The sequence below is a fragment of the Labeo rohita genome, chromosome 13, assembly GCF_022985175.1.
Source record: "Labeo rohita strain BAU-BD-2019 chromosome 13, IGBB_LRoh.1.0, whole genome shotgun sequence".
Classification (NCBI taxonomy): domain Eukaryota; kingdom Metazoa; phylum Chordata; class Actinopteri; order Cypriniformes; family Cyprinidae; genus Labeo; species Labeo rohita.
The window spans coordinates 15,591,441-15,616,013 of NC_066881.1; the positions used below are offsets into that span (position 1 = coordinate 15,591,441).

Consider the following 24,573-nt stretch of genomic DNA (forward strand, 5'->3'; position numbering starts at 1 on the left):
AAATCAACCACAGTTTAGAAACTTCTCCGCTCAAATTTTTGGTTTTGCTAATATTTTTTCTGAAGAAAGATAAACATGTATAGTGATGAAAGCCAAAATATTAAGTGTAATGGATTAATATTTACTGAGTAATCCAATAAAATGGGTAAAATTAAACAAAATGGACATAGAGCCTCATTGAGATGCCCATATCTCTGGGACTGAATAATGTTGGGCCTTGAAAATTAAGAATCCAAAAGAAAAGCTCATTAAGAACTAGAATTTAAAATCACATTGCGATATCTTTAATACTTCTTAAGTTATAGGCATGCAAACTTTAAAAAAAAAAAGAATATTTATGGCACTAGACAGGCATATTCCATCCAATTGTCTTGACAGAAGGAAACAAGATACATCTCTAATTTCAACATTATTTGTTCTTCAGACATTCCTCTTTAAAAGAAAATAAGTCTCATATTTGTGCTAATTGACCTCCATTTCGTTTTTGACTGCTGAAAATGTGTACAATTTAACAATATACCCCATATTTAACTTCTGATATCTCTGGACCCGAACAATGTAGGGCCTTAAAAAATGAAGATGCCAAAAGGAAAGTTTGTTAAGACAAAATATCGTAAAGAGCATTAAAATATCTTTAATACTTGAGTTACAGACATTTGAAAAGTGCTGTCCCCCATTTTTGAATGGCCACCATTGGCACATAATGTAACAAGAACTGCTAAAGGCAACCGATTTTAGTAATAGAACTATCAATCTCTGTGTAAAAATAACATTATGATGCTGCCATCTTTCTGAAGTCATTTTTATCCCCTTGTAATCTTGCTCTGAATCTCAGGTGAAAATTGCCACTTTGACCCCCCTCTACAAACAAGTGGATTACTCAGTAAATATCTATGACATTTAATATGTTGGCTTTGTTCACTATACATATCAATCTTTCTTCAGAAAAAATATTAGCAAAATCAAAAATTTGAGCTGGGGACCTCTGGTTGAATTGACACAGAATGACCCTATAGTATACAGTATATTCAAAGTATATGAATCAAAGTTTCATGACAAGCAAATTAGAAATATGCTTATATTGTTGCATAAATACAATTAAAATAGATTACTATTTGACGAAATATCAGAGCTAAATAGCTGCATGAACACGCACAACTATTAAGCATTCATCAAGGCTGTATGGAAAAAAAAACTCAAGGCTCTTTTGAAAAGGAACAATAACCTTGACACAAAAAGATAAAGGACAGAGAGAGAAAGACAAAGAGAGAGAGAATTATGCACCATGTGGTTATTTGTGGTCCCCAGCTGAGAACATTAAAACACTAAAACACTATTCAAATACACCAACACACCTTCAGACATTTCTCCAGATGTACAGATACAAGCTCAAAGTCACAAGGATGAAGGATACTTCACACAGATACAAAGAAAAGTTAAGGAATGAGCAACATAACGATACAAATTAATAATTCATGCCAAACAAGACTTAAATTAGCTTAAATAGCTTAAAGAATAAGAATGAAGAGAGCAATGGGCCAAGATGAACCCTAGATAGGACAGCAGAGAGGTTTCCAATTACATTAGCAGTATCTCTCTCTCTGGGTGCGTGTCTATTTGTGTGCCGAGGTGAGAGAGCAAAAGAAAGCGAGCGAGAGAGATCCAGTTGCATTATAGGTTGACAACAGCCCTTGTTCATTCACCTGTGGGACACTTATGACCTTCAGTGCACATCGGAGGCCCGTCACAACATAGATGCAACCACGCAAGCCCTCATCATGGATCTGATGGGACGCTATACCGCACCACTGTTTTCACCGGCAATCAGCTGGCTGTGCTCGACTCTTCAATGACACAGCGAGAAGCTCCATGCTGGCAAGACACAGAGGGATCTGAAGGAGTCAGAGCAGGTCAGTAAGATGAATAATGCAGAAAAAGAGTGACCTAGGAACACAGACAGCAGAGTGCTGACGAATACTAGCTATTGATTTTCTGTGTAGAAAACAACTGTTGTTTATGAGACGTATTCTTTTTTACAAGTATTAGGATGTTGAGAAAATATTTGTATTCTGTTATTGATTGAGCACTTGAAAAATACACCTCTGTTCACAAGTTTGGAATCTCTAAAACATATTTATGAATTTGAAGGAAACCCATATTTCTTTTAACCAATGTAACATTTAATTGATAAAAAAAGCAGCAGTACAACACAGTTCTATTTTAATTAAGTTTCTACACACATTTATACAATTCAATCATTATTGAATTAGACAATGAAAACGCTGTAAGTTGTTGTTCGTTGTTAGTTCATTATACCCAGAGCTGGGTAGTAACAAATTCTGGACTCTGGAGGGCACGCTGGACAGAGCTCCGGCTCTGGAGGGCGCGCTGGACAGAGCTCCGGCTCTGGAGGGCGCGCTGGACAGAGCTCCGGCTCTGGAGGGCGCGCTGGAGCCCTCCGGGGCAGAGCGGGCAACTGCGTCAAGGACCGGGACCTGGGGAGAACAGGGATAGAGGAGGGAGAGAGAATAAGAGAAGCAGAGAGTTCATAAGTTAACGCCGCCTCCCTAGGAGGCTCTACAGCCGAAGCTGACACCTCAGGAGGCATTGGCGCGGCTTCTCCAACGGACGGCGGAGATTCTGGGAGGCCGGACGGAACCGGCTTATCCAGGGGATCAGGCTTGGTGGCCCTCTTGGCCAAGGATTCAGAAACGACATCACTGACTTGACTCAGGATGTACAGCTGTGACTAGACTTGACTCAGAACATTGACTGGATTCTGGAACAGCAGCCGGAACTTGACTAGACTCAAGAGGCGCTGCTTGACCTGACCTTGCTGAAACAGCAGAGGTGACGTGACTTGACCTTGCTGGGATAGCAGCAGTGACGTGACTTGACCTTGCTGGAACTGCTGCGACTTGACTTGGCTCAGGAAGTGAAGCTGTGTCTTGACTTGGCTCAGAAAGTGAAACTGTGTCTTGACTTGGCTCAGGAACCGCGTCTGGAAGGGCGGCCATGACGGGTGCAAACCCAGGCGCAGAAGACATAACGTGATCAGGCTGTGGCTTGGCTGAGATGGCAGCTCTCATCTTACTTGACTCAGGAACTACGGCTGTGACCTTGCTTGACTTAGGGGATACGGCCATTGCTTTACTTGACACTGGAATGACTGCTGTACTTTTGTTTGACTCTGGAGGGGCAGCCGTATCTTGACTAAACTCTGGGACAGCAGCTGTATCTTGATCTGACTCGGAAGTTTCACTTGACCGGGAGACCACAGCTGCAACTTGACTTGACTCGGGAAACGCAGCTGCAACTTGACTTGACTCGGAACCTTGACTTGATTCTGAAACCACAGCTGTAACCTGACTTGACTCGGAACCTTGACTTGATTCAGGAGAAGCAGCTGCAACTTGACTTGATTCGGGGAACTCAGCCGCTTGGCTTGACTTGACTCGACTCAGCCGCTTGGCTTGACTTGACTCAGCCGCTTGGCTTGACTTGACTCAGCCGCTTGGCTTGACTTGACTCAGCCGCTTGGCTTGACTTGACTCAGCCGCTTGGCTTGACTTGACTCAGCCGGTGCCAAAGGAGACGTGGGCTCTGAAGGAAGCTCTTGAGGAGAGGGCCCTGGACGGCACTCGGGGCGAGCGGGCTCTGGACGGCTGGACGACCCCAGCGGAGACACTGGATGAGCAGGCTCTGTGCGAGCGGTCGCTTGAGGGCGCTCTGGCGGGTCAGTGAGCTCGGGTGCGGCGGCCATCTTGGCCAGGGGCTCAGTCTTGGCGGCCATCTTGGCCGGAGGCTCAGTCTTGGCGGCCATCTTGGCCGGAGGCTCAGTCTTGGCGGCCATCTTGGCCGGGGATTCAGGAACGGAGGCCATCTTGGCCGGGGATTCAGGAACGGAGGCCATCTTGGCCGGGGGCTCAGGAACGGAGGCCATCTTGCGAGCAGACTCTGGCGTGGCGGCCATCTTGCAAGCAGACTCTGGCGTGGCGGCAGCCATCTTGCGGGCAGACTCTGGCGTGGCAGCCATCTTGCGGGCAGACTCTGGCGTGGCAGCCATCTTGCGGGCAGACTCTGGCGTGGCAGCCATCTTGCGGGCAGACCCTGGCGTGGCGGCAGGCGGGCTTGAGCGCAAAGAGGCAGCCGGCGGACTTGAGCGCTGAGCGGCGGCCATCTTGGCCGGCAGACTAGAGCGCGGGGAGGAGGCCGGCCGCATCGGGCTGAGGACAGCGGCGGAACTTCGGAGGAGGATAGGAGATTTGGGACTGGGCAGGCGTCTTGAGTCGTTGGTACGGTATGTGGGGGCTCTTGGCTCACTATGAGCTGGCTCGATGTACTGTGTTTCAGAGGGGACTGAACCATGAGGCCCACCAATATTCTTTACTTCTTCTATTTCAAAATCTGAGCCATTTAACTAAAGAATAAGATTGAGAAGTTCACTTAAGGAGTAATTACAGGAGGGAGAATCGCAACGAATTGTCTCATCACTCAGCCCCATCAGAAACACAGCGCCGAGAGAGGCCTCGGGCCAACCCACCTGATCAGATAGCTCAATGAAATCCTCCACATACCGCTCCAACTCCCGATCGCCCTGCCGCAGTCTCCACAGTCTTTCCTCAGCCCGATCCATAGTGTTGGTCCGTCGATCTGTCACAAACGTATACAAGTGATGATGAGGATAATCCAGGGAGAGGCCGGGAAACGGAAGTACAAACAAAACACTTTATTTAAAGAAAAGCAAACACAAAACCAGGAGCAGACCAAAACACGACGTAACATTATCGACGGACAATGGGAGTGAGCAGACACAGACTATAAATACACGGAAACAGGGGAGTGGCTGTCATTTCAATATAAACCTAGATGAGACAGATGGGGAAAAAAAGATATGGTTTTCCTTTGCTGAATTAAGGAAACTTTGCTTCCTTTTCTCCTGTAAACAAACGTTGGTTTGTGTGAGACTTGAAACATGCGTAACGCCAACGTCTTACATCATCTGCCCGGAGCTGCTTCCGTGTACATCCAGTCGGTGCAAACTAGATTAAAGTGATTCTTATGTTTTAAATATGGATGTTTTCTGTGTTAAATAATGGGCTAATTTTAATTTTTGGGTGAATTATCCCTTTAATGCACTTCATGATGTTAATAACAATGAATGGAATATATTTTCTTTCTCTTTGTATTTTTACATCAATATGGTATAAGATTATACTAGATCTGCCAAAATGTTTTTTTTGATTTTGAAATGTCTCTGTGATGTATTAGTGTAGATAAGCACCGCCTCCGCAGAAGAAGATTGACATCGCTGCCTGTTTAGCCCCGCCCCCCGATTTGCACATAGCATTTACCAGAGAGGCGAACGTGCAGGTCTACTCAGAAACCAAACAATAAAGTTGGCTCTGAAGACAACACAATGCTCTGCAGTGCCAATTTGTGGAAAAAAAATAATCTTTGCATTGGTGTCTTCTGATCCCACCGTCTGGAAAGTGTGGATGAATTTCATTTTCAATTCAGTTCCAAACCGCGTCAGTAAGAACTCGATCCTTTGTTCACTTCATTTTACTGCGGATTTGTTTACCCATAGCATTGTTTTCTTATCTCAGGGAACCGAGGTACTTTAGTAACTGGAACAACACAATTCAACACAGGATTTTCAAAAAGATTGAAACTAAAAGACGATGCTGTATTGACTATATTGGATCCGACAGTGATGTCGCAACAAAAGATAACTGTTTTCATTACGTGGTCACTATCGCTTTGTCTCTTCTTACAGATTGTTTGATATGTATTGAGTTATTTATGCGTTTTAAACCTAAATCACAGCGGCGTCTATCTATGAGAAATGAATGATTGCTGTTAGCCAATCATAGGAGTGGGCTTTTACTTCCAGGTCTGCAATCCGCCACGATTCAAACAGAGTGTTGTGCTGAGAGGGGTTTTAAAACAGGACAGAAAATAGCCTATTACTTTAAAATTTTGATGTAAAAATCTTGATAACATTATAAGTTGACCTCAGAGAACAGTACAAAATAAAAAAAAAAAAACGAAGGCAACTTATGGCCTATTTAATTCAATGTGATAAACGAGTTAGGTTAAAAGTAACCTAAAAAGTAATCAAAAAGTAGTGATTATTACATAAAATGTGTAATGTAATGGATTACGTTACTACAATTTTTGTCATGTAATTTGGAATCAGATACAGACTACGTCTAATGTAACAAATGTAAGTACTTACCAAAAGTATTGGTAAAGTATTACCAATATAAATTATTACTACTGTTTGATTTAAATAACTACTTTATATATTATTAAATCATTACAGAAAAAAAACTCTAGAAACTCATCAGTCTGTTTTTATTTTGAGAGAGGTTCTTTCTTTTGAAAGAAGAAAGGAAACTGCATCTAACCAGTATGAAACCGGATGTATATGGCCCAGATGTACAACAACAAGAGCACAAGCACATCAGAGTCCCTGGTTTGAGAAACAGAGCCCTCATGGAGCTCAGCTGGCAGACTCATTGAACAGTACTCACCAAAGACCAGCTTCATCTGCTGTAGTGAAGACTCTGAGATGCTGGCCTTTTAGTAAAAATACAACATCTGACGCTGGCAAATAAAAAGAAAAGGGTAGAATGAGGAAAATAACATAAAGACGGATGGTAAATGAACAGAAAAAAAAGTGGTATGGATGGGCGAGCTGTTCCAGAAACAGTTCTAAGAAGTGCACCATTATAAGCCAATAACAAATATGTTAAGTTCCACACAAGGTATTGAATGAAACCTCAATATTGTTTTTAATAAATCTGTTTAATAGAAATAGTCATCTATAACATTATAAATCACTTGGTCATTTGGATTGATTTAGGACATCATTGATTAACAAAGTATCAATTTATTAAAATTTATAATGATTCCAAACTTTTGAATGGTATATTTGCGACTTGTATTCTGTATACAACCTGCAAAACATTTTGCCACAACTACCTCAGAAATTCTACTAAAACCAACACATAAAAGTCAATATAAATAAAGTGGAAACTGTGTTACTGTCTCAGGGCATTTGTTTTTGAAGACTCACTTACGACTTATAGGTGTAAAACGTTGCGGGCTGTTCCAGGCGAGCATGCTGATATGGTAGTTAACTTTCCACCCTGTTTGACTCTGAGAATTCTGCTCCAAATATATCTGGCAGTTCTCCCAGCGTGCTCCTGGAGAGGAGATTTTGGCAGTCCAGAATGATGCAACAGATCTTGAGAGACATGTTTGTAGATCCAGAGCTTCTGGCTGAACTAAATGAGGAGCAGAGGCAGATTCTTTTCTACAAAATACGTCAGGAACAGGTACGACGATGGACGGAGCGTGAGAGCGGGGAGGAAAGTTGGGAAAGACCCCTGACAAAGGAGAGAAATGGTGAGTCTGGCATGGCTACCTTTCCTAGGCCTTCCTGTAATCAGATTAAATCTGCCATTTCTGGGTCCAAGCGCTCTGTTAGATCCCAAGAGCAAACAACAAACAGTGCTAATATACACTCATGAAGTGCTATTGCAAAAAAAAAAATCATGATTCTAACCTTTATATGATACCGAAATCTCAGTTGGCCAGACACCAATTTATTTCTAATAAAGTGTTAAAATATTGATGTCCGAGAGGCCATGAGAAAGCTTTTAAAAGCTTAGCTTAAATGTGTGCTATAAATGAATAGTGCTCAAAAACGGCTGTGGGGATAGTGTTCTCAATTGAAACAGAGTAGAGATATGGATGTGGAAACAGTATTCAGTGCATCGCGACTTAAAGGGATATTTCACCAAATAGTAGCTGGTCCTTAGTGACCTCCAAAATTTTTTCCATACTATGTAAGTTAATGAGGACCAGCAACGGTGTAACCCACATTCTATTTAAAGTTTCTTCTTCTTTATTTGTATATTGTAAAGCACCTTTTTTCTGCAGCGGCACAGTTTCGATAAGCAAAAAATCCCCAAACATTGTTTTTTCCCAATAATTACACAGTGCGTTGTCAGAGTTGGTATTTTTCTTGTATGTATGATCAGACACTTGCGTTTAACATTTTCTGAAAATTATGTTCAAATGGAGTTAGCGAGATTTTTTACGTATGTGTTTTGTCCGTCATTAAAACAGCTGCATCTGAGACAGTAAATTCGTCGCATTATGTTTTTTATCAGTTTACAGGTTAAGTTTATTGCGGCTGGACGCTTAGCTTTTCTTGTTGTTTACTACATTTGCCCAAAATCTCATGACATAAAAGTTGGACCGCTATGCACAGGATATTTGTGATTCTGGACCACAAAAACAGTCTTAAGTAGCATGGGTGTATTTGTAGCAATAGCCAAAAATACACTGCATTCGTCAAAATTATAAATTTTTCTTTTATGCTAAAAATCATTAGGATATTAAGTAAAGATCACGTTCCATGAAGACATTTTGTAAATTTCCGACCGTAAATATTTAAAACCTTAATTAACTTCATTTGCACAACTTCAAAGGCGATTTTCTCAGTTTTTCGATGTTTTGCACCCTTAGATTCCAGATTTTCAACTAGTTGTATCTTAGCCAAATATTGTCCTATCACAACAAACAATACATCAATGAAAACTTATTCGGATGATGTATAAATTTCAATTTAAAAAAATTGACACTTATGACTAATTTTGTGGTCCAGGGTCACATTTAAAACATATAAAAGTATATTGGCTACAACTAGACAGCAAATGCTAGGACTCTTCTCTGCTATTTAAACACATAAAAAAACAATATAGACAGTGTTTCTTAAGTAAAGAAAACACTGTACTTATTCAAACATCAGCTCTTTATTTATCCTTGCGTCGCGAAGAAGTAGACTTAAAACTGCAGGTCACAGCACTTCATTATGAATAGAGGTGGGTGGAGTTATGAGGTTTGACTGACAATTTGAGGATCCAATGGCATGACCAGATTTAGTCAAGTTCTTTTGAATGCTTTTCATTTGTTAAATATTTGTAAAACCCACAAACAGACATAACGATGAGCAACAGCACTGATTTAAAATAATAATAACGTAATATAATAGAGATAAAAAGTTTTTGATCATTTTCCACAGCACACCCGACAACCTGTCACGGCGGCACAGTGGTTGGGAAACACTGTTGTAAAGGATCTCAAATCTATCACTTCTTAATGTTCATGATAAGAATTTCATTCATTTTTGGAACACAAAAGTCATCTTCGTAGACTTTCAATGCCCATCCATTGAATGTCTACACAACTGAAAATTTGAAGCATCAAAATCTACAAAACCACATTGTAGATGTATCAAGTAGTTTAATCCGACTCATTTAAAGAGATATGATCACTTTAACAAATTTAATTTAGGGTTTTATTTACTAATAAACATTGATCAATACATTGAGCTCGTCAACTAATGTATGTTAAACATGGTAAACAAGTCAATCTTTTGGTTGTGCAGGCTTTTAATGGATGAAAATGATTTAAAAATACATTCATTTGTGTTTCAAAAATGAATAGAAGTTTGGAACAACATCCTTTTAAAAATATCATCTAGTCTGGTTTTCACATCTGTCTTTATCACTGTCTCCAGAAAACAGAAAGAGTATTCAGTGGCTGCAGGGCAGAGACGGTGAGGTGTGGGTCTGGGTAATGGGGGATGCCCCTGGAGACAAACCATATGAGATGATTGTCAAAGAGCTGATGGAGGAGAGAGCCAGGCGACAGGCTCAGTTAGAAGCCCAGGAGCTGTGGTGAGGATTGTGAGCTGAACACCAAATCCATGATGTTTATCTGTATCATCCGAGTAGATTAGAAACTCGTTTCATTCCCAAAATAAAAACATATAATATGAAATCTTTTGCTGTAGAGGTTTAGCAATTTAGCATCATGCTTCAGGGTGCCACATAGAAGATTTATTTTGTTTATACAGAAAAATCATGTCATTCTTCCAAATATGCCTAAGGAAACAAAAAAATACACTGGCATGAAAGTTAAATCAGGTTGTTTTCAGTAATGTTCAAATCCAATTTTCTAAAAGATTTTCCACCTTATTTTCTGCCATTTTCCAAGGCGGAAGAAAGAAGAAGAAATAAAGCAAAAGTTCAGAGATGCCATCACAAAGGAAAAAGCACGCTTAGTTGCAGGAAAGTGGAAGGAAGAAGCTGAGGACAGGAAGGCAGCCAAACAGGAGGAGGAACGTATACGGGAGAAACTAAAGGTGATTGATCAACAAACCCCTCGAACTTCTAACAGCGCTGCAAAATGAGAACGCACTAATTGGCCTCAGCAAGACAAAAACGGCTGCCAGCGTTCCACAAGGATCCAAATCATCTGCTAGAAAGTTAAGGGACTAACTTAGCAGTGGGAGTCACAACACAATCCAAGTGATCAATTACTTAAGGAGACCTGCAATGATGTCCACCTTTAGGGCTTAACATTTGTTTGGTGGATGTTGTTTTCCACCGAACTCTCTGTAAATTATTTAGGAATGGCTGCAGTATGCGGAGGTGGGCCCTCTGTACTTCTGTTCTCTCTACCTCCCTTTGAAAGACAGAGAACAATGAGGAAAACAACCAGGCAATCAATACTCAATCTGAAACCAACAGGAGGGCAACTTGCTGCATCAACGACAAAAACTAGGGCCGAGTGCTTTTTTAGTTCTCCAAAACAGTCTATGTATGTGCTTTTGTTTTGTCAGGTTAGCCTTAGTCGCTTCCCAGTTTGAGGCTAAATGAAATGGAAAATGTAACACACACAGCTGGAGCTGTTTTTGGTGGATTTTGTGAAAAGTAGAAGTCATGTTAAAATGTAAAAGGGTCAAATGTGAAAACAAAGGAAAATGAATAGGAGCAATCTTTACTTTAAAATGCATTTCAAGTTCTTAAAAATGTACTTGGGCATTCATGTCAGTTTCAAAAACCTTTCGTAGACTTTCAAGAAACTTATGTTCAAATCTTATAAACTTATATACATTATATACAATAACATTTCCTTACATCTGCATGTGAGCAAACACATCTTAAACTTTTAATAATGTTTTACAATATATTTAAGGGAAAAAAGTATTGTTTACAAATATCATACATTGCTAATTCTGAAATATAATATGTTTTTGAGAATTTATTATATTTATTATATATGAAAATTATTATAAAATTTAATATAAAAAATATAATATAAAATTTTAACATAAAATGTATATATTCATCCTACTTTTCCTAGTGATATTTAGGGTCCGTTTATCAGGAAGGGATCATTTTGTTCTCTTTGACTCGTTGGATGGAAACTAGGGCTGTCAAATGATTAATCGTGATTGCATACAAAACAAAAGTTTGCCTATACACACAAATTAATTTATATATTTAACAGAAATATGTTATTTATGTGCAAAATATTTGTATTTATATATAATATAAATTATATAAAAATGATAATAAATACATACAGTGCTGCTTGAAAGTTTGTGAACCCTTTAGAATTTTCAACATTTTTGCAGAAATATAACACAAAACATCATCAGATTTTCACACAAATCCTGATAGCTGACAAAAGACAAAACAAACGAGACAAAAAATATACTTTGTCATTTATTTATTTATTGAAAAATGATCCAGTGTTAAATATTTCTGAGTTGCAAAAGTATGTGAATCTTTGCTTTTAGTATCTGATGTGACCCCTTTTTTAAGCAATAACCGCAGGTAATGTTTTTTGCAACCGCTGATCAGTCCTGCACAACAGCTTGTAGGAATTTTACCCCATTCTTCAGTGCAGAAACACTTGAACACTGTGATATTGTTGGGTTTCCTCCTATGAACTGCTTGCTTCAGGTCTTTCCACAACATTTTAATTGGATTTAGGTCCGGACTTTGACTCAGGCATTCCAAATCATTAACCTTGTTCTTCTTTAATCATTTTTTGGTATAATGACTTGCGTGCTTGTGGTTATTGTCTTGCTGCATGACCCACTTTCTATTTCGATTTTAGTTCACGGACAGATGTCCTGATATTTTCGTTTAGAATTTGCTGTTATAATTCAGAATTCATTGTTTCATTAATGATGTCAAGCCATTCTAGCCAAAAGGCAGCAAAACAGGCCCAAACCATGATACTACCACCACCATGTTTCACAGATGGAATAAGGTTCTTATGCTGGAATGAAGTGTTTTTCTTTTTCCAAACATAACACTTCTCATTTAATGTTTTATTTTGGTCTCATCCGTCCACAAAACATTTCTCCAATAGTCCTCTGACTTGTCCACATGATCTTTAGCAAACTGCAGACCAAACCAGTGTTTTTTTTTTGTTTTTTTTTTGGAGAGCTGTGGCTTTCTCCTTGCAACTCTGCCATTCATACCATGGTTGTTCAGTGTTCTCCTGATGATGGGCTCATGAACATTAATATTAACCAATGTAAGAAAGGCCTTCATATGCTTAAAAGTTTCCCTGAGGTCCTTTGCAACCATGCAGTCTATTACAAGTCTTGCTTTGGAGTGCTCTTTGTTGGTCGACCACTCCTAGGGAGGTTTTGTAACTTTTCTAGCCGGATGAGCAACAACAACTCTTTTTCTGAGGTTCTCAGAGATCTACTTTGTTCATGCCATGATTCACTTCCACAAACATGATCAGACTTTGACAGATTCCCGTTCTTTAATTAAACCAGGGCATACACTGGCACCTGATAGTCATACTATTGATTGATAACACATCTGAACAAATGGACTCTAATTTCAATTTAAAATTAACTGCTAATCCTGGAGATTCACATACTTTTGCAACTCTGGATAACACTGGATCATTTTTCTCAATAAATAAATGACAAACTATATATTTTCATCACATTTGTTTGATTGGGTTCTCTATGTCAACTTTCAGGACTTGTGTGAAAATCTAATTATCTTTTTGGTCTTACTTATCCAGAAATATAGAAAATTCTAAAGGGTTCACAAACTTTCAGGCAGCACTGTATACTTGTAAATATTTCCTGAATATATACATGAATGTGTTTGTATTTATATATATATTAGGCAAACTCAAACTTTTATTTTGTATGCGATTAATCGCGATTAATCGTTTGACAGCCCTAATGGAAACGGTGTTTATTTGCAAACGTTTTATGCGATATTTCAATTTTGCGTTAAATCAAGTTAAATTTGCAACTTTGGATGGAAAACCGGCTACTGACATAACTTCCTGTTGACTGCATTGCTTGAAAAAGATATACAAACATTAGTAAGCAGTGAAGTAGTTTTGTTGAATCACACTTTTTTCATTTATGCCTTCCAAAAAATATCTAACTTTATTTGTATTTTAATGCATTTTTGAAATTATGTCACTGACCCAAAATCTAGATGCATCTAGATGCAGGTAATTTAGAAAGTCAAAAACATGTCAACTTTTTTGGAACGTGACGGCAGAAGTCGATGAATCTTAACGAGGAGATAAGGTCCTAAAGACATCTCCAGTGCTACGAGATTAGTTATTCAGAAGTTGCACTGATGACATTATCTTTTCAAAGAGGAAGAAAAAGAAAGTGGCAGAACGTAGGAGGAGTCGGGGCAGACAAGTGTGGCGGCATGACCGTTTTTCAATATTCACACTGCAGATTCCCAAAGAGGCCTTGATGGTTAGCTATGATTTGCGGTCTGGTAATGAGACCTTCTAAAGAAACTTGTCAAATATTAAAGAGCTCATTTATCACAGCCCACATATCATCCCTCTTACTGGAAAGTGCTGAGTCATTAAACTCTGAAGTGTTTCTCTCACAATACTCCTTTTTAAATCTTTAAAAAGGCACAACGTAAGGAGAAGTGTGAAAAGAAAATGGTGGAACCTCACAAAAGTTGTTATAGTTAGATGTGCTTCAGTTATATGAGGAGACAATTCATTATAGAGCAACAATGTCAGGAAACTCAAAGACAAAGATCTCCATACTAAACTGAATGAGCAATATTTTCCGTAGCAATTATCATGACCCCAACCGTACATAGACGTCTTTTTGGACTCTAGTGGTCTAGACAAGGAGTGTCTGTTTTCAGATAACGCCTCATTGGTAATTACCTTATGCCAATAATTACACGGCTTAAGTATCTCAAACAACCACGCTGCCACATGTTAGTGTCCTAGAGGATTAATTATTCAACCAAATGATTTCCATTTCAACACAGCTAATGAGCCACTGGTGCTAATTCATTAGTGCTGCAAGAGTTAGAACAACATACTGAGGCTAAGTAAGGACTGAGGTGCATATGATTTGTCAACACTCTCTCTCTGTCACAAAAAAACTGTGTTACTCTTACACAGAAACAAGAGGAAGAGGAGAGGCAGAGGGAAGAGGAGGAGATACGACGTGCAGAGGAAAAAAGAGCAAAGGAGCTATATATGTCCCTTGAGCAAGAACAAAAAAAGAGTGAACAACGTGACAAAGAGTGGGAGGAACAATGTGAGTGAAGATGTTATTTCTTCATAACCAATTTCATCTGACAAACCCCTTCTTCTGTTTATTATGTGTGTCTCTTCATAACATCTACAAACATCTCTTCAGATTGTTGTGTAAATGTAAAAACAAAATGTTTTTAAAAAATTAAACATACAAATACCTGGGAACCTGATAAATACCAGTTACCATTTATAGAGAGAGAGTTATAAGTTAGTCAAGCTGTTTTGACCATGTTAACTAGTCAATCTAGTCAATGTTCTACCTAGTATACAATTATATGACAACTAGTTTGTGGCTACAAAGACAGTCTAACGTAGACTAACTTTTATAAGCACTTTATATGAGTTATATAAGCTGGATTTTTCAGCAAAGGTGCATGCAATCTGTCCTGTTTTCTCAGTTTTTCTCCATCCGACCATCTATTCTTTCTATGTCTTCCTCTTTAGTACGTCGCTCCAAAGCAGCTGATGAGGAGATGACAAGAAAGGCTCGCTGGGCAAGAGATGAATATAAGCGCCAGTCTCTACGGGCCATAGAGAAAGGCCACGTTGCTGGGCTGAGTGGCCACTTCCAGAAACAATCCCACAGGAGACACAGTACTTTCATTGAACCATCTGTTAGTCCTGTTTCCAGCAATGAAGTCCGTCCTAGGCCCAGCCTTCAACGTGCAGAACCTCCTCTGTACCGGCGCAGACAAAGTCGCAGACATAGTACGACAGCAACACAACCACTAATGGACAGGTAACCATTTTGCAGAGAAATAACTTGGGGTGTAACGGTACATGTATTCGTCACGGATCAGTTCATGCAGTCAGACGACGAATACAGTCAGTCATAAGTGATCAATCCAACAGGAAAGAGCATAAGAAGAGACAATCTACACACCAACTCAAAACTAAAAAGGCGACTTGGCACACAAGGGCTTGAAGAGCTGCCTGCTTGTTTTAAATCAGAAGTGTGGGAAAATTTCGGTTCTAGAGATGCACAGGTCGACCAGCAATAAATTGGAACCAGTTTTTAGGCTATTTTGGGACAATCTCTGTTCCAGAATTGCACACAAACTGCATTTCCCAAAATTTGTTTACTGTTCGTGACGCTTGAAATATAGATAGAGAAATATGTGGGGGTTTACATGAACATTTATAGAAACTGTCTTCAAAAATGTTTTGATGTAATATTCTTTTCCATTTACCTCCATATAATGCATATTAAAATAGTGTTTATAAGCACAGCTGCTTTGTTTACAGCAGTAACCAAAGAAACTCTATATCGCTGCTGTTCCATAAGCGCCACTTGATGTCAGATAAACACATTTGCATATTAATTCAGTCCATCTGCTGTTTTTGTTTTGTGCAGGTGTCTTATGTAGCATAATTTCACAAATCTAAAGTCAGACCATTCTGTTTTTGCTCTAAATTTTGAAATTACATCTAATTCAAATCAAAAACAGCAGTTACATGTATGTAGCACTACAGTCTATTCAAAATAAATGATAAAATACATTTCCTGTTGTACCAAATTCGTTGTATCGAACCGTGACCCCAAAACCAAGGTAAGTACCTAATCGTAACTTCCGTGTACCATTACACCCCTAGAAATAACAGTATTTGACACTGAATACAGATTATACTAGGGATGCACAATATTATTGGATCAATATTGGAATCGACCGATAATGGCTTTAAATGTAAATATCAGTATCGGCCCAATATGAAAAATTACATACATCTTGACCATAAGAGAAATAACTTACATGTTCTCAGGGTGTGCTAGCGATTAGATCACGTCAGCAGCGTGGCTCATTCTTGAAGCAAAGTTTTGCCTGAATGATGATTAGATTCACTGTTTTGGAGCTGCATTTAAACTGAGAATGCATGTACAGAATGATGCATTGGGGTGTGTGATAGAGTAAACAGTAATTGCACGTGTAGTGGCAGTGTCCTAATGCCCGTTCAGTAAGGTTTAATTCCTTAGGGGGTGCTGTTGGCCTACTTCTAATAAAACGAAAACAAAATACACAAATGACATTTAGACTGTGTTTCTGATTAAATAAAGCAGTAATTGATGTTATAAAATTATGAGTATGATTTGATTTAAAGGTCAGAAGCTATAGCTTGCATGAATTTAAAAAAAATCACAAATATGACACGTGACATGTAAATTAAATAATTTTATATATACTGATTTACTCTTTCGTGTGTAATATGTTATTACACATTATTATTATTTTATTTTTAACATTATTATTTTTATTTTAGCATTATCATTAACCATATACCATATACCATAGACCATATACAAATGTTAAATCTTAAAATAAAATGTTAGGTTACCACTGCCTCTTTCTGGAAAAAAATGCAGCAATTGATATATAGTTTATATATATGGCTTCAATGTACTGTCATTGTAAAAGAACCAATATCGTACATCCTCAGATTATAATTTACATTTTTATTTATTTGAGATTGAGAATTCTGGCTAATACAGATTATTACTAATTATTTTCATGTTACAACCAATAACCAATTAATGGCTAATATTAAAATCAATTTTATTATCCATTCGGTAGATATTCTAATTTCAATGACTTGTATTGCATTTTGTTAATAAAACACTAAAAGCTAAAATCAGTTGTTTCAAATACTAGTTCATTTACAAGTTCATTTAGGCATCACAAAATTATAATGTAAAGCATTACATTTTTTATTTTTTAATTTGCTAAAGTTTACATTTAACAAGATTATTAATACATATAATCAACCGGTATCAAATTTTTGATATTACGCTGCGCCTGAAAATAGACTCCCTGTGCAAGCAGGTGGTCACGTAGGTACGCCAGTCTTAGTACACGATGTAACTACAGAAGAGTCAAGTTTTAAATAGGAAAAATATCGAAACTCTGGTTATTTTTGACCAAGATGCTAATGGTCTAATCAGATTCAATTTTCTATGCTAAGCTATGCTAAAAGTGCTACCGCCAGACCCGGCGATCAGCTGAATGGATTCGAAAACAGTAAAACTCAACTGTTTAACTCTAGGGGAGTTGGAAAATGAGCCTATTTTCAAAAAAAGTGGAGTGTTCCTTTAAAAAGCTCTAATATCATACAACAACTAATACGGTATAAATATAATGTGCATCTCTTACATATGTGTGCTCAATAATTCCTTATCAAAGAAATGCTTTAGACCGGCCTAAGCTGGTTCGTAGGTCTTAGCTGGTTTATCTGATCTATCTGGTCACCCAGACTGGCGAAGACCATGCTCAGTTGGTTCAGCTGCTCTCCACATAGAGACCATATAACCAAACCATAGGCTGGTGACTTTTCAACAGGATTATGCACCAGATCAAGAACTGTGTAATTCAGTAAATTAGTGCTTTTCTTTTCCATTAGCCCTGCGTGGGTGCGAACACCACGGCCCAGTTCCAGGGAGATGGTTATTCTCTGGTTCACTGAAGAGCAGAAACCAAAACAAGCGGGATATGAACGGAATGGCAATGCAATTGCACAGTGGTTCCACGGTAAGGTTTCTTAATGACCTCTCTGGTGTCTCCTGTTATCCGATACGATACATTAAAATCCATGATCACTTGTTAAATTGTGTGCAACACGCATAGCTTGCCAATGTCAGCATTAATTGCAGAATGTGGCTGATGACTACTGTCCCGTAAGCGAGTGGAAAACATGAGTAGTTTAGCTACCCAGACATATGCTAGCACCTCTCAAGCAGATAACAGAGCTCTGCCCTTTTACCCTCTTGTACACACTGTCACCCAGATCCACAAGGAGAGAGAAATAGAGTGTGGAATATGCAGCCCTTGTTTTGAAACCAGAAACTAGCCGACCAACAGATGGAGAGCAGTGGTGTGTGTGTCTGCGTCTACTTGTACACGGACAGACAGTAGAGAGAAATTGAGGGGGAGTGCTCAATAATTCAAAGGCTTTGCTAGGCTAATTACTGGCGTGAGTCCTGCAGCTTTGTCATGTAAGAATGGGTTACAGTGTGTGACTCCTGGTTAAATGACAAGAGAGCAGATTAATAGGCTCGTGAGTGTCGGAAATTCCAGCGGAATGTGGGCCGCACATCAGTCTGTGTGATTCTGAATAGATGCGTCTAGATAAGAGGATAGACGCACACTCATTCATACCCTTACTGACACACAAACACAAGCCACGGTGTAGATTTACACCAACACTGCTGGTACAGATACATGGAAAAAACATACTATACCACTTTCTATCTGACATCTGATGACTCTATTACAGAGATAACAAGATTACAATGGAAACAATGCTGAAATAACTACACAGCTATTCTTTAGTCGTTACCCTTGTGGAAAAAGAAGTTTGCTTAACTGTATTGAATGTGCATTTGTAGTGTACTTCAAATCAAAGTATGTTTTTAAAAAAGCTACTTGCCGATAATATAATATTAATTTAATGCACTCATGACTATGATTCCTAATACACTTAAGTACACTTTTAAAAAAGTGCACTTTGTAACAACGTCAAATTTTGTTTTGGGGAGTTTGAATTAAAGTACACATAATTAACAGCGAATAAAAGTCCTCCACTGACAGTTTATTGTGATGTCTATTCTGAAGGTATCATCTCTCGAGAGGATTCAGAGACACTGCTTATGAATGCTGCTGAAGGATCTTTCTTGGTACGGGTCAGTGAGAGGATATGGGGCTACACACTGTCCTATCGCACAGCCAGCGGTTTCAAGCATTTCCTTATCGATGCTTCTGGAGACTATTACAGCTTTCTGGGTGTGGACCAAAACCGTCATGCCACCCTTGCTGACCTCATCGACTTCCACAAGGTAAAAGAGCAGAATAGTGTGTGACATATGGGTTAATGGATTTTTACCTCAAGAATGCAAAGACAAAAAAAAATCTTTACAACACAGACCGCAATACATTTAAAATAGCTGATATGAATCATTCACAATAGGCCAGCAACATTTAGAAAATAGTCAATATTGATTTTCATGCAGGTGGCGCAAGTTTGTGCCTTTGTCGCATCATTTCCTACTACCATTCTCTTCTGTGTACTTTTTGAGATCAAAAGCTGAAAGTTCTGTTATCATTTACTAACCATCATGTTGTTCCAAGTCATGTGACTTTCTTTTATGATGTCTGTCCAGACTGCTCTTTTCCATTCTATGAAATGGAACTTCGCCTGGTAAACAATCCTAAAAAATGCCCCTGACTTAATAAGAATAACAAGCTGATGTGTTGTGATAATACATGAAGACAGTTGGTTTTTTTTTTTATAGGCTTTATAGACAGATAAGTTGAGAGTGACTCTTGAAGGACAAGCATCACATCCTCTTGTACCTCTGATTCAAGAATTTATCTTCCAAAATCTGGCAGTAAGTTTTGGGAGTTCATTTTAGTCCATCTCTGCAAGTCAGACTTTTCAGGATAGGAGACTAAACATGAACTCCCAAAATGTACTGCCAGATTTTGGAAGATAAATTCTTGAATCAGAGGTACAAGAGAATGTGATGCTTGTCCTTCAAGAGTCACTCTCAACTTGTCTGTCTATAAAGCCTATAAAAAAAAAAAAAAACTGTCTTCATGTATTTCACAACACGTCAGCTTGTTATTCTTATTAAGTCAGGGGCATTTTTTAGGATTTTTTACCAAGAAAAGTCTCTGAGAACCTGACACATTGCACTTCTGAAGACTCCAGGTAGCTTGCAGTTCTGGAAAATGGTGGCGCTGGAGACTAAATGGTTCCTGATGGTGTCACACCTAATTCTTCACCTTAATTCCTAATTCTTTTGCAGTTAACAAGCATCTTTTCTTCTCCACCTGTTTTTTCTGACCATGCAGACTCAACAAGCATTAGTATTAAGCAATTAGTATTGCATTCTTCTCATGGGCATTTAATAATTTGGACTTTTCAGTCTGGGTTAAATATCTTTTTTGGCTCATTTTATCTGTAAAAGAAAACATGCCTAATAATTATGCACACCTGAATATAAGGAGTTTTTCACTTCCAGCCTTCACGGACAATTATATATCACATATAAATGATTAAATACAAAATTAACAGTAGTTATTAAGACTGATGTGGTTTGGAATTGGTAAAATGTGTTTGGAAAAAAATATGACCAGAATATCAACATGCCTAATAATTCTGCACAGTGTATATATATATATATATATATATATATATATATATATATATATATATATACTAGGTACATTATGTACCAAATATACATGAGAGACAGTTGTACTACACTACAATATTGAAGGTTTAAATTAACTGATTTGTATAAAAATTGAATGTTTTTTGTATGTTGTTTATTTAGAATCACAACTTGCAATGATTTGTGAATTATTTTTGAGTCGGTTCTTTTTTCATGAATCGGTCAGGCTAACTCTAAATCAATTGAACCATTTGTTTCGCAAAATGATTCACTTTTTCGAAGCTCTCGAAACACCCCACCCTAGCAACACCTGCTGGTGAAAATAGTGAAACCAATTGTTTTTAAGAGTCCAATCTATTAAATGTAATATTGTAATTATTAAACACAATTAAATACGAAGTGTCTGTATAATTTGTGTTCTTTTAATAATTTGCAGTGTTTTAGATTTAGCTAAATTATGCCAATTATAGAACGAATTAACTATCGTTTTGCTTTTTTGTGTTTTTTAAAATTCATTTCTGCTGAACCTATATTATATCCGACCCAAGATGACTTTTGTTAGACACTAGGTAATAATTTCAGTGTAGAAGGTTTGCACTTACGGTTTGGTCAGTTATTCAGATGTGTGGCCATATTGGAGATAACTCGGATGTAGACAACAGCATGGACTGCACGGTTAATATACTACTGAATATGTTGTTCTGCTAATTTATGCTGTCCAAACCACAGAAAAAAAAATGTGAGGAAGCTGTTAAATCATATAGAAAAGAGCTTAGTAAGCAGGAAAGGGTGCAATATTTTGACAAACGTTAATAGGTGGTAAAGATACATAACAAGCAGAATTAATTAAGATATTAGCCTAATATTTCACCTACCTGACTGGAAATGATAAGAACAAACACCAATGTTGCAAGATTCTTGCCCTGGAAATCTTGGTTCAGTTTGGCCAACCACAAATGCCTTTTGTCCTTCAGACAGTTTTTTGCACTCTTCTCCTTGATTACTTGAACTTTTGCCAGTCTATAGCACTTTACTACAGCCCAAAACATGACATTAATTGACCATTTTCACCAGCAATATTCAGCAAAATATGCAAGTTTTGTTCGATTCAGTGGCATTGTTTACATTCAGTGCCACCAATATGGCCAACTGATGAAAAGTCATAAAAACCCTTTATTTTTATTATTTATCTAGATTTTTCTTACGCACATCTATTGTCTACATTTATCAATTTTGGGAGTCCTGTACATGGAGAGATGGAATATTTTTTGAAATCTTCGTTCATGTTCATCTGAAGAAAGAAAGCCACAGGGTGGCATGAGGGTGATTAAATGATGAGAAAATGTACATTTTTGGATGAAGTATATACAATCAAATGAGACAAACTTGCACACCTTCCTGTCATTTGCCAGTGATGAAAAACGTATAAACGTATTTTGGAGTAAATAAATGATGGCAGATCCTGCCTTTGCAAATAAACTATGCCTTCAGTTGTTTGGAAACTGACAATTACCCTGGTGAAAAAAACAGCATATGCTGGTAGGTATGTTTTGATGCTGGGATGCTGGTTAGGTATGTTTTGGTGCTGGTTTAAGCTGGTCCTTTGCTGGTTTATACTGGTCCTTGACCAGCAACATGACCAGCATAAACCAGCAAAGGACCAGCATAAACCAGCAAAGGACTAGATTAAACCAGCACCAAAACCAGCATCCCAGCATCAAAACATACCTACCAGCATATGCTGGTTTTTTCACCAGGGTGCTTTCTGTGCAGCCATTTAGTGTTTGTAACTTCGGATTTTCCTCATTCTTCAGAACAGTGTTTTTACTATGTAGATGCCCTGATGTCCAGATACGTGACAGAATGTGCAGGATTAAAGTTTGGTCAGTCTTAAAGTTTCTGAATCTCTAAAAGGGCTGTAACATCACAGCATTTGAGGAATGGATTAGGAGTCAGTGCTGATTCCTGAGTCAAACATTGTAATGTAATCTGCACTAAAGCAACTCTCAATAACTGAAAGCTTGGCTTGGTATCTCCACAAGCCACGTATGCCTTCAGCATAGCCTGTGTAACCATGGAGACATATTTCACTGTCTGGAACACTGTCAAAGTTGGAGTCAGATGCTGTGAAATCTCTGACATTAGTTACATGCAAATGCAGGCGACGTTGTACAACTGTCAACAAGCGTTCCCGCTTCACGCCTCTGCAATATGGTAAAAATAAATAAAAAACACTGTAGAGAACCTGTCTACATATATATGAAAATTACAACGAGTTTAGCTCAGATAGAAAAACATGCAGAATTCAATGACAATCACCGAATGAATAAAAAAGCAACTCAGATTTACACCGCAGCGCTGGAGACAAGAATGCCCTCACTATTTCAGGCCACATTTGACACTTGTTTAAATATGTAAAATAGATTGAATGACACGTAGCATGCTCTTTTTTAGCATAAGATTATTTTCAACCATTTGTGTATCAGAAAACAGACTGCAAATCTTGTACTTGTTCTATTAGAAAGCACAGTACACTGAATAATGGCAACATCTGGCTATTCTCAGGAGGAAGTCATTACAACTACAGGGAAAGAGCTGCTGCTGGAGGCCTGCGAGCGGACCGGGCCCTCTGTGGACTTCGGAGGGCTTTTCCCATGACTCCTTACACGTTAAAGACTTCAAAGGCAAATCTCTGCAGGGTAGCTAATGTAGCAGGGTGTTCACTGCATTTCAAAGAGCATGGTCAAAAATAAACAAGACTTCTGGTCCTCATGTTCTGCCTTTGAGTTATAGTGCCTTATGATCAGGCCTTAATGGAAAGACTTTTTTCTGTGCTAATTTTTAAGGAAAATGTGTAAAAATGTCACACTTTTTTGCATTTTCTGTGCTGATTTAATGAAAATATAAAGATATAAAATGTGTTAAATAACGAAGATTATACAAATCAAATAGAGTTGTGTAAAGCATTTTGAGCCTTTTTTGCATTTTCTGTGCTAATTTTAAGGAAAATATGTAGAATTCTGGTTTTAAACTTGGTAAAATGTTTTAAATTAAGCAGATTATACTAATTATGTAAAAATGTGTAGACCTTGATGACACTTTTTTTGCATTTTCTGTGCTGATTTAATGAGAATTTAAAGAATTGTAGTTTTGAACATAGTAAAATTTGTTAAATGAAGAAGGTTATACAAATTCTACAGAGATGTATAAAGCTTTTTGAGTCTTTTGCATTTTTGTGCTGATTTTAAGGAAAAATGTAGAATTCTGGTTTTAAATTTGATAAACTGTGTTAAATGAAGTATATTATGCAAATTATGTAGAAATGTGTAAACCTTTATGACACTTTTTTGCATTTTCTGTGCTAATTTTTAATTAAAATACATGAAATTTGGTTTTAAACATGGTAAAATATGTTAAATAAAGCACGTTATACAAATTCTACAGAGATGTGTAAAACTTTTTGAGAGTTTTAAACATGGTAAAATGTGTTAAATGAAGCAGATTATACTAATTATGTAGAAATGTGTAGACCTTTATGACACTTTTTTGCATTTTCTGTGCTGATTTTTAATTAAAATACAAGAAATGCGGTTTTAAACATGGTAAAATATGTTAAATAAAGCACGTTATACAAATTCTACAGAGATGTGTAAAACTTTTTGAGACTTTTTTTGCTTTTTTGTGCTGATTTTAAGGAAAATATGTAGAATTCTGGTTTTAAACATGGTAAAATGTGTTAAATGAAGCAGATTATACTAATTATGTAGAAATGTGTAGACCTTTATGACACTTTTTTGCATTTTCTGTGCTGATTTTTAATTAAAATACAAGAAATTTGGTTTTAAACATGATTAAATATGTTAAATAAAGCACATTATACAAATTATACAGAGATGTGTAAAAGTTTTTGAGACTTTTTTGCTTTTTTTTTTGTGCTGATTTTAAGGAAAATATGTAGAATTCTG

General features: G+C 37.7%; 1 protein-coding gene across 1 annotated transcript; it reads left to right on the top strand.

Annotated features, from left to right (window-relative positions):
* Positions 1-1,709: 1,709 nt before the first annotated feature.
* Positions 1,710-23,891, top strand: sh2d4ba (SH2 domain containing 4Ba). The gene is made up of 9 exons (XM_051126144.1): positions 1,710-1,910; positions 7,199-7,416; positions 9,599-9,758; positions 10,078-10,225; positions 14,308-14,446; positions 14,890-15,184; positions 17,836-17,963; positions 19,047-19,267; positions 23,174-23,891. Exons 2-9 carry the CDS (start codon positions 7,242-7,244, stop codon positions 23,264-23,266), a joined length of 1,359 nt encoding a protein of 452 aa, XP_050982101.1. The 5' UTR covers positions 1,710-1,910; positions 7,199-7,241; the 3' UTR covers positions 23,267-23,891.
* Positions 23,892-24,573: the final 682 nt, after the last annotated feature.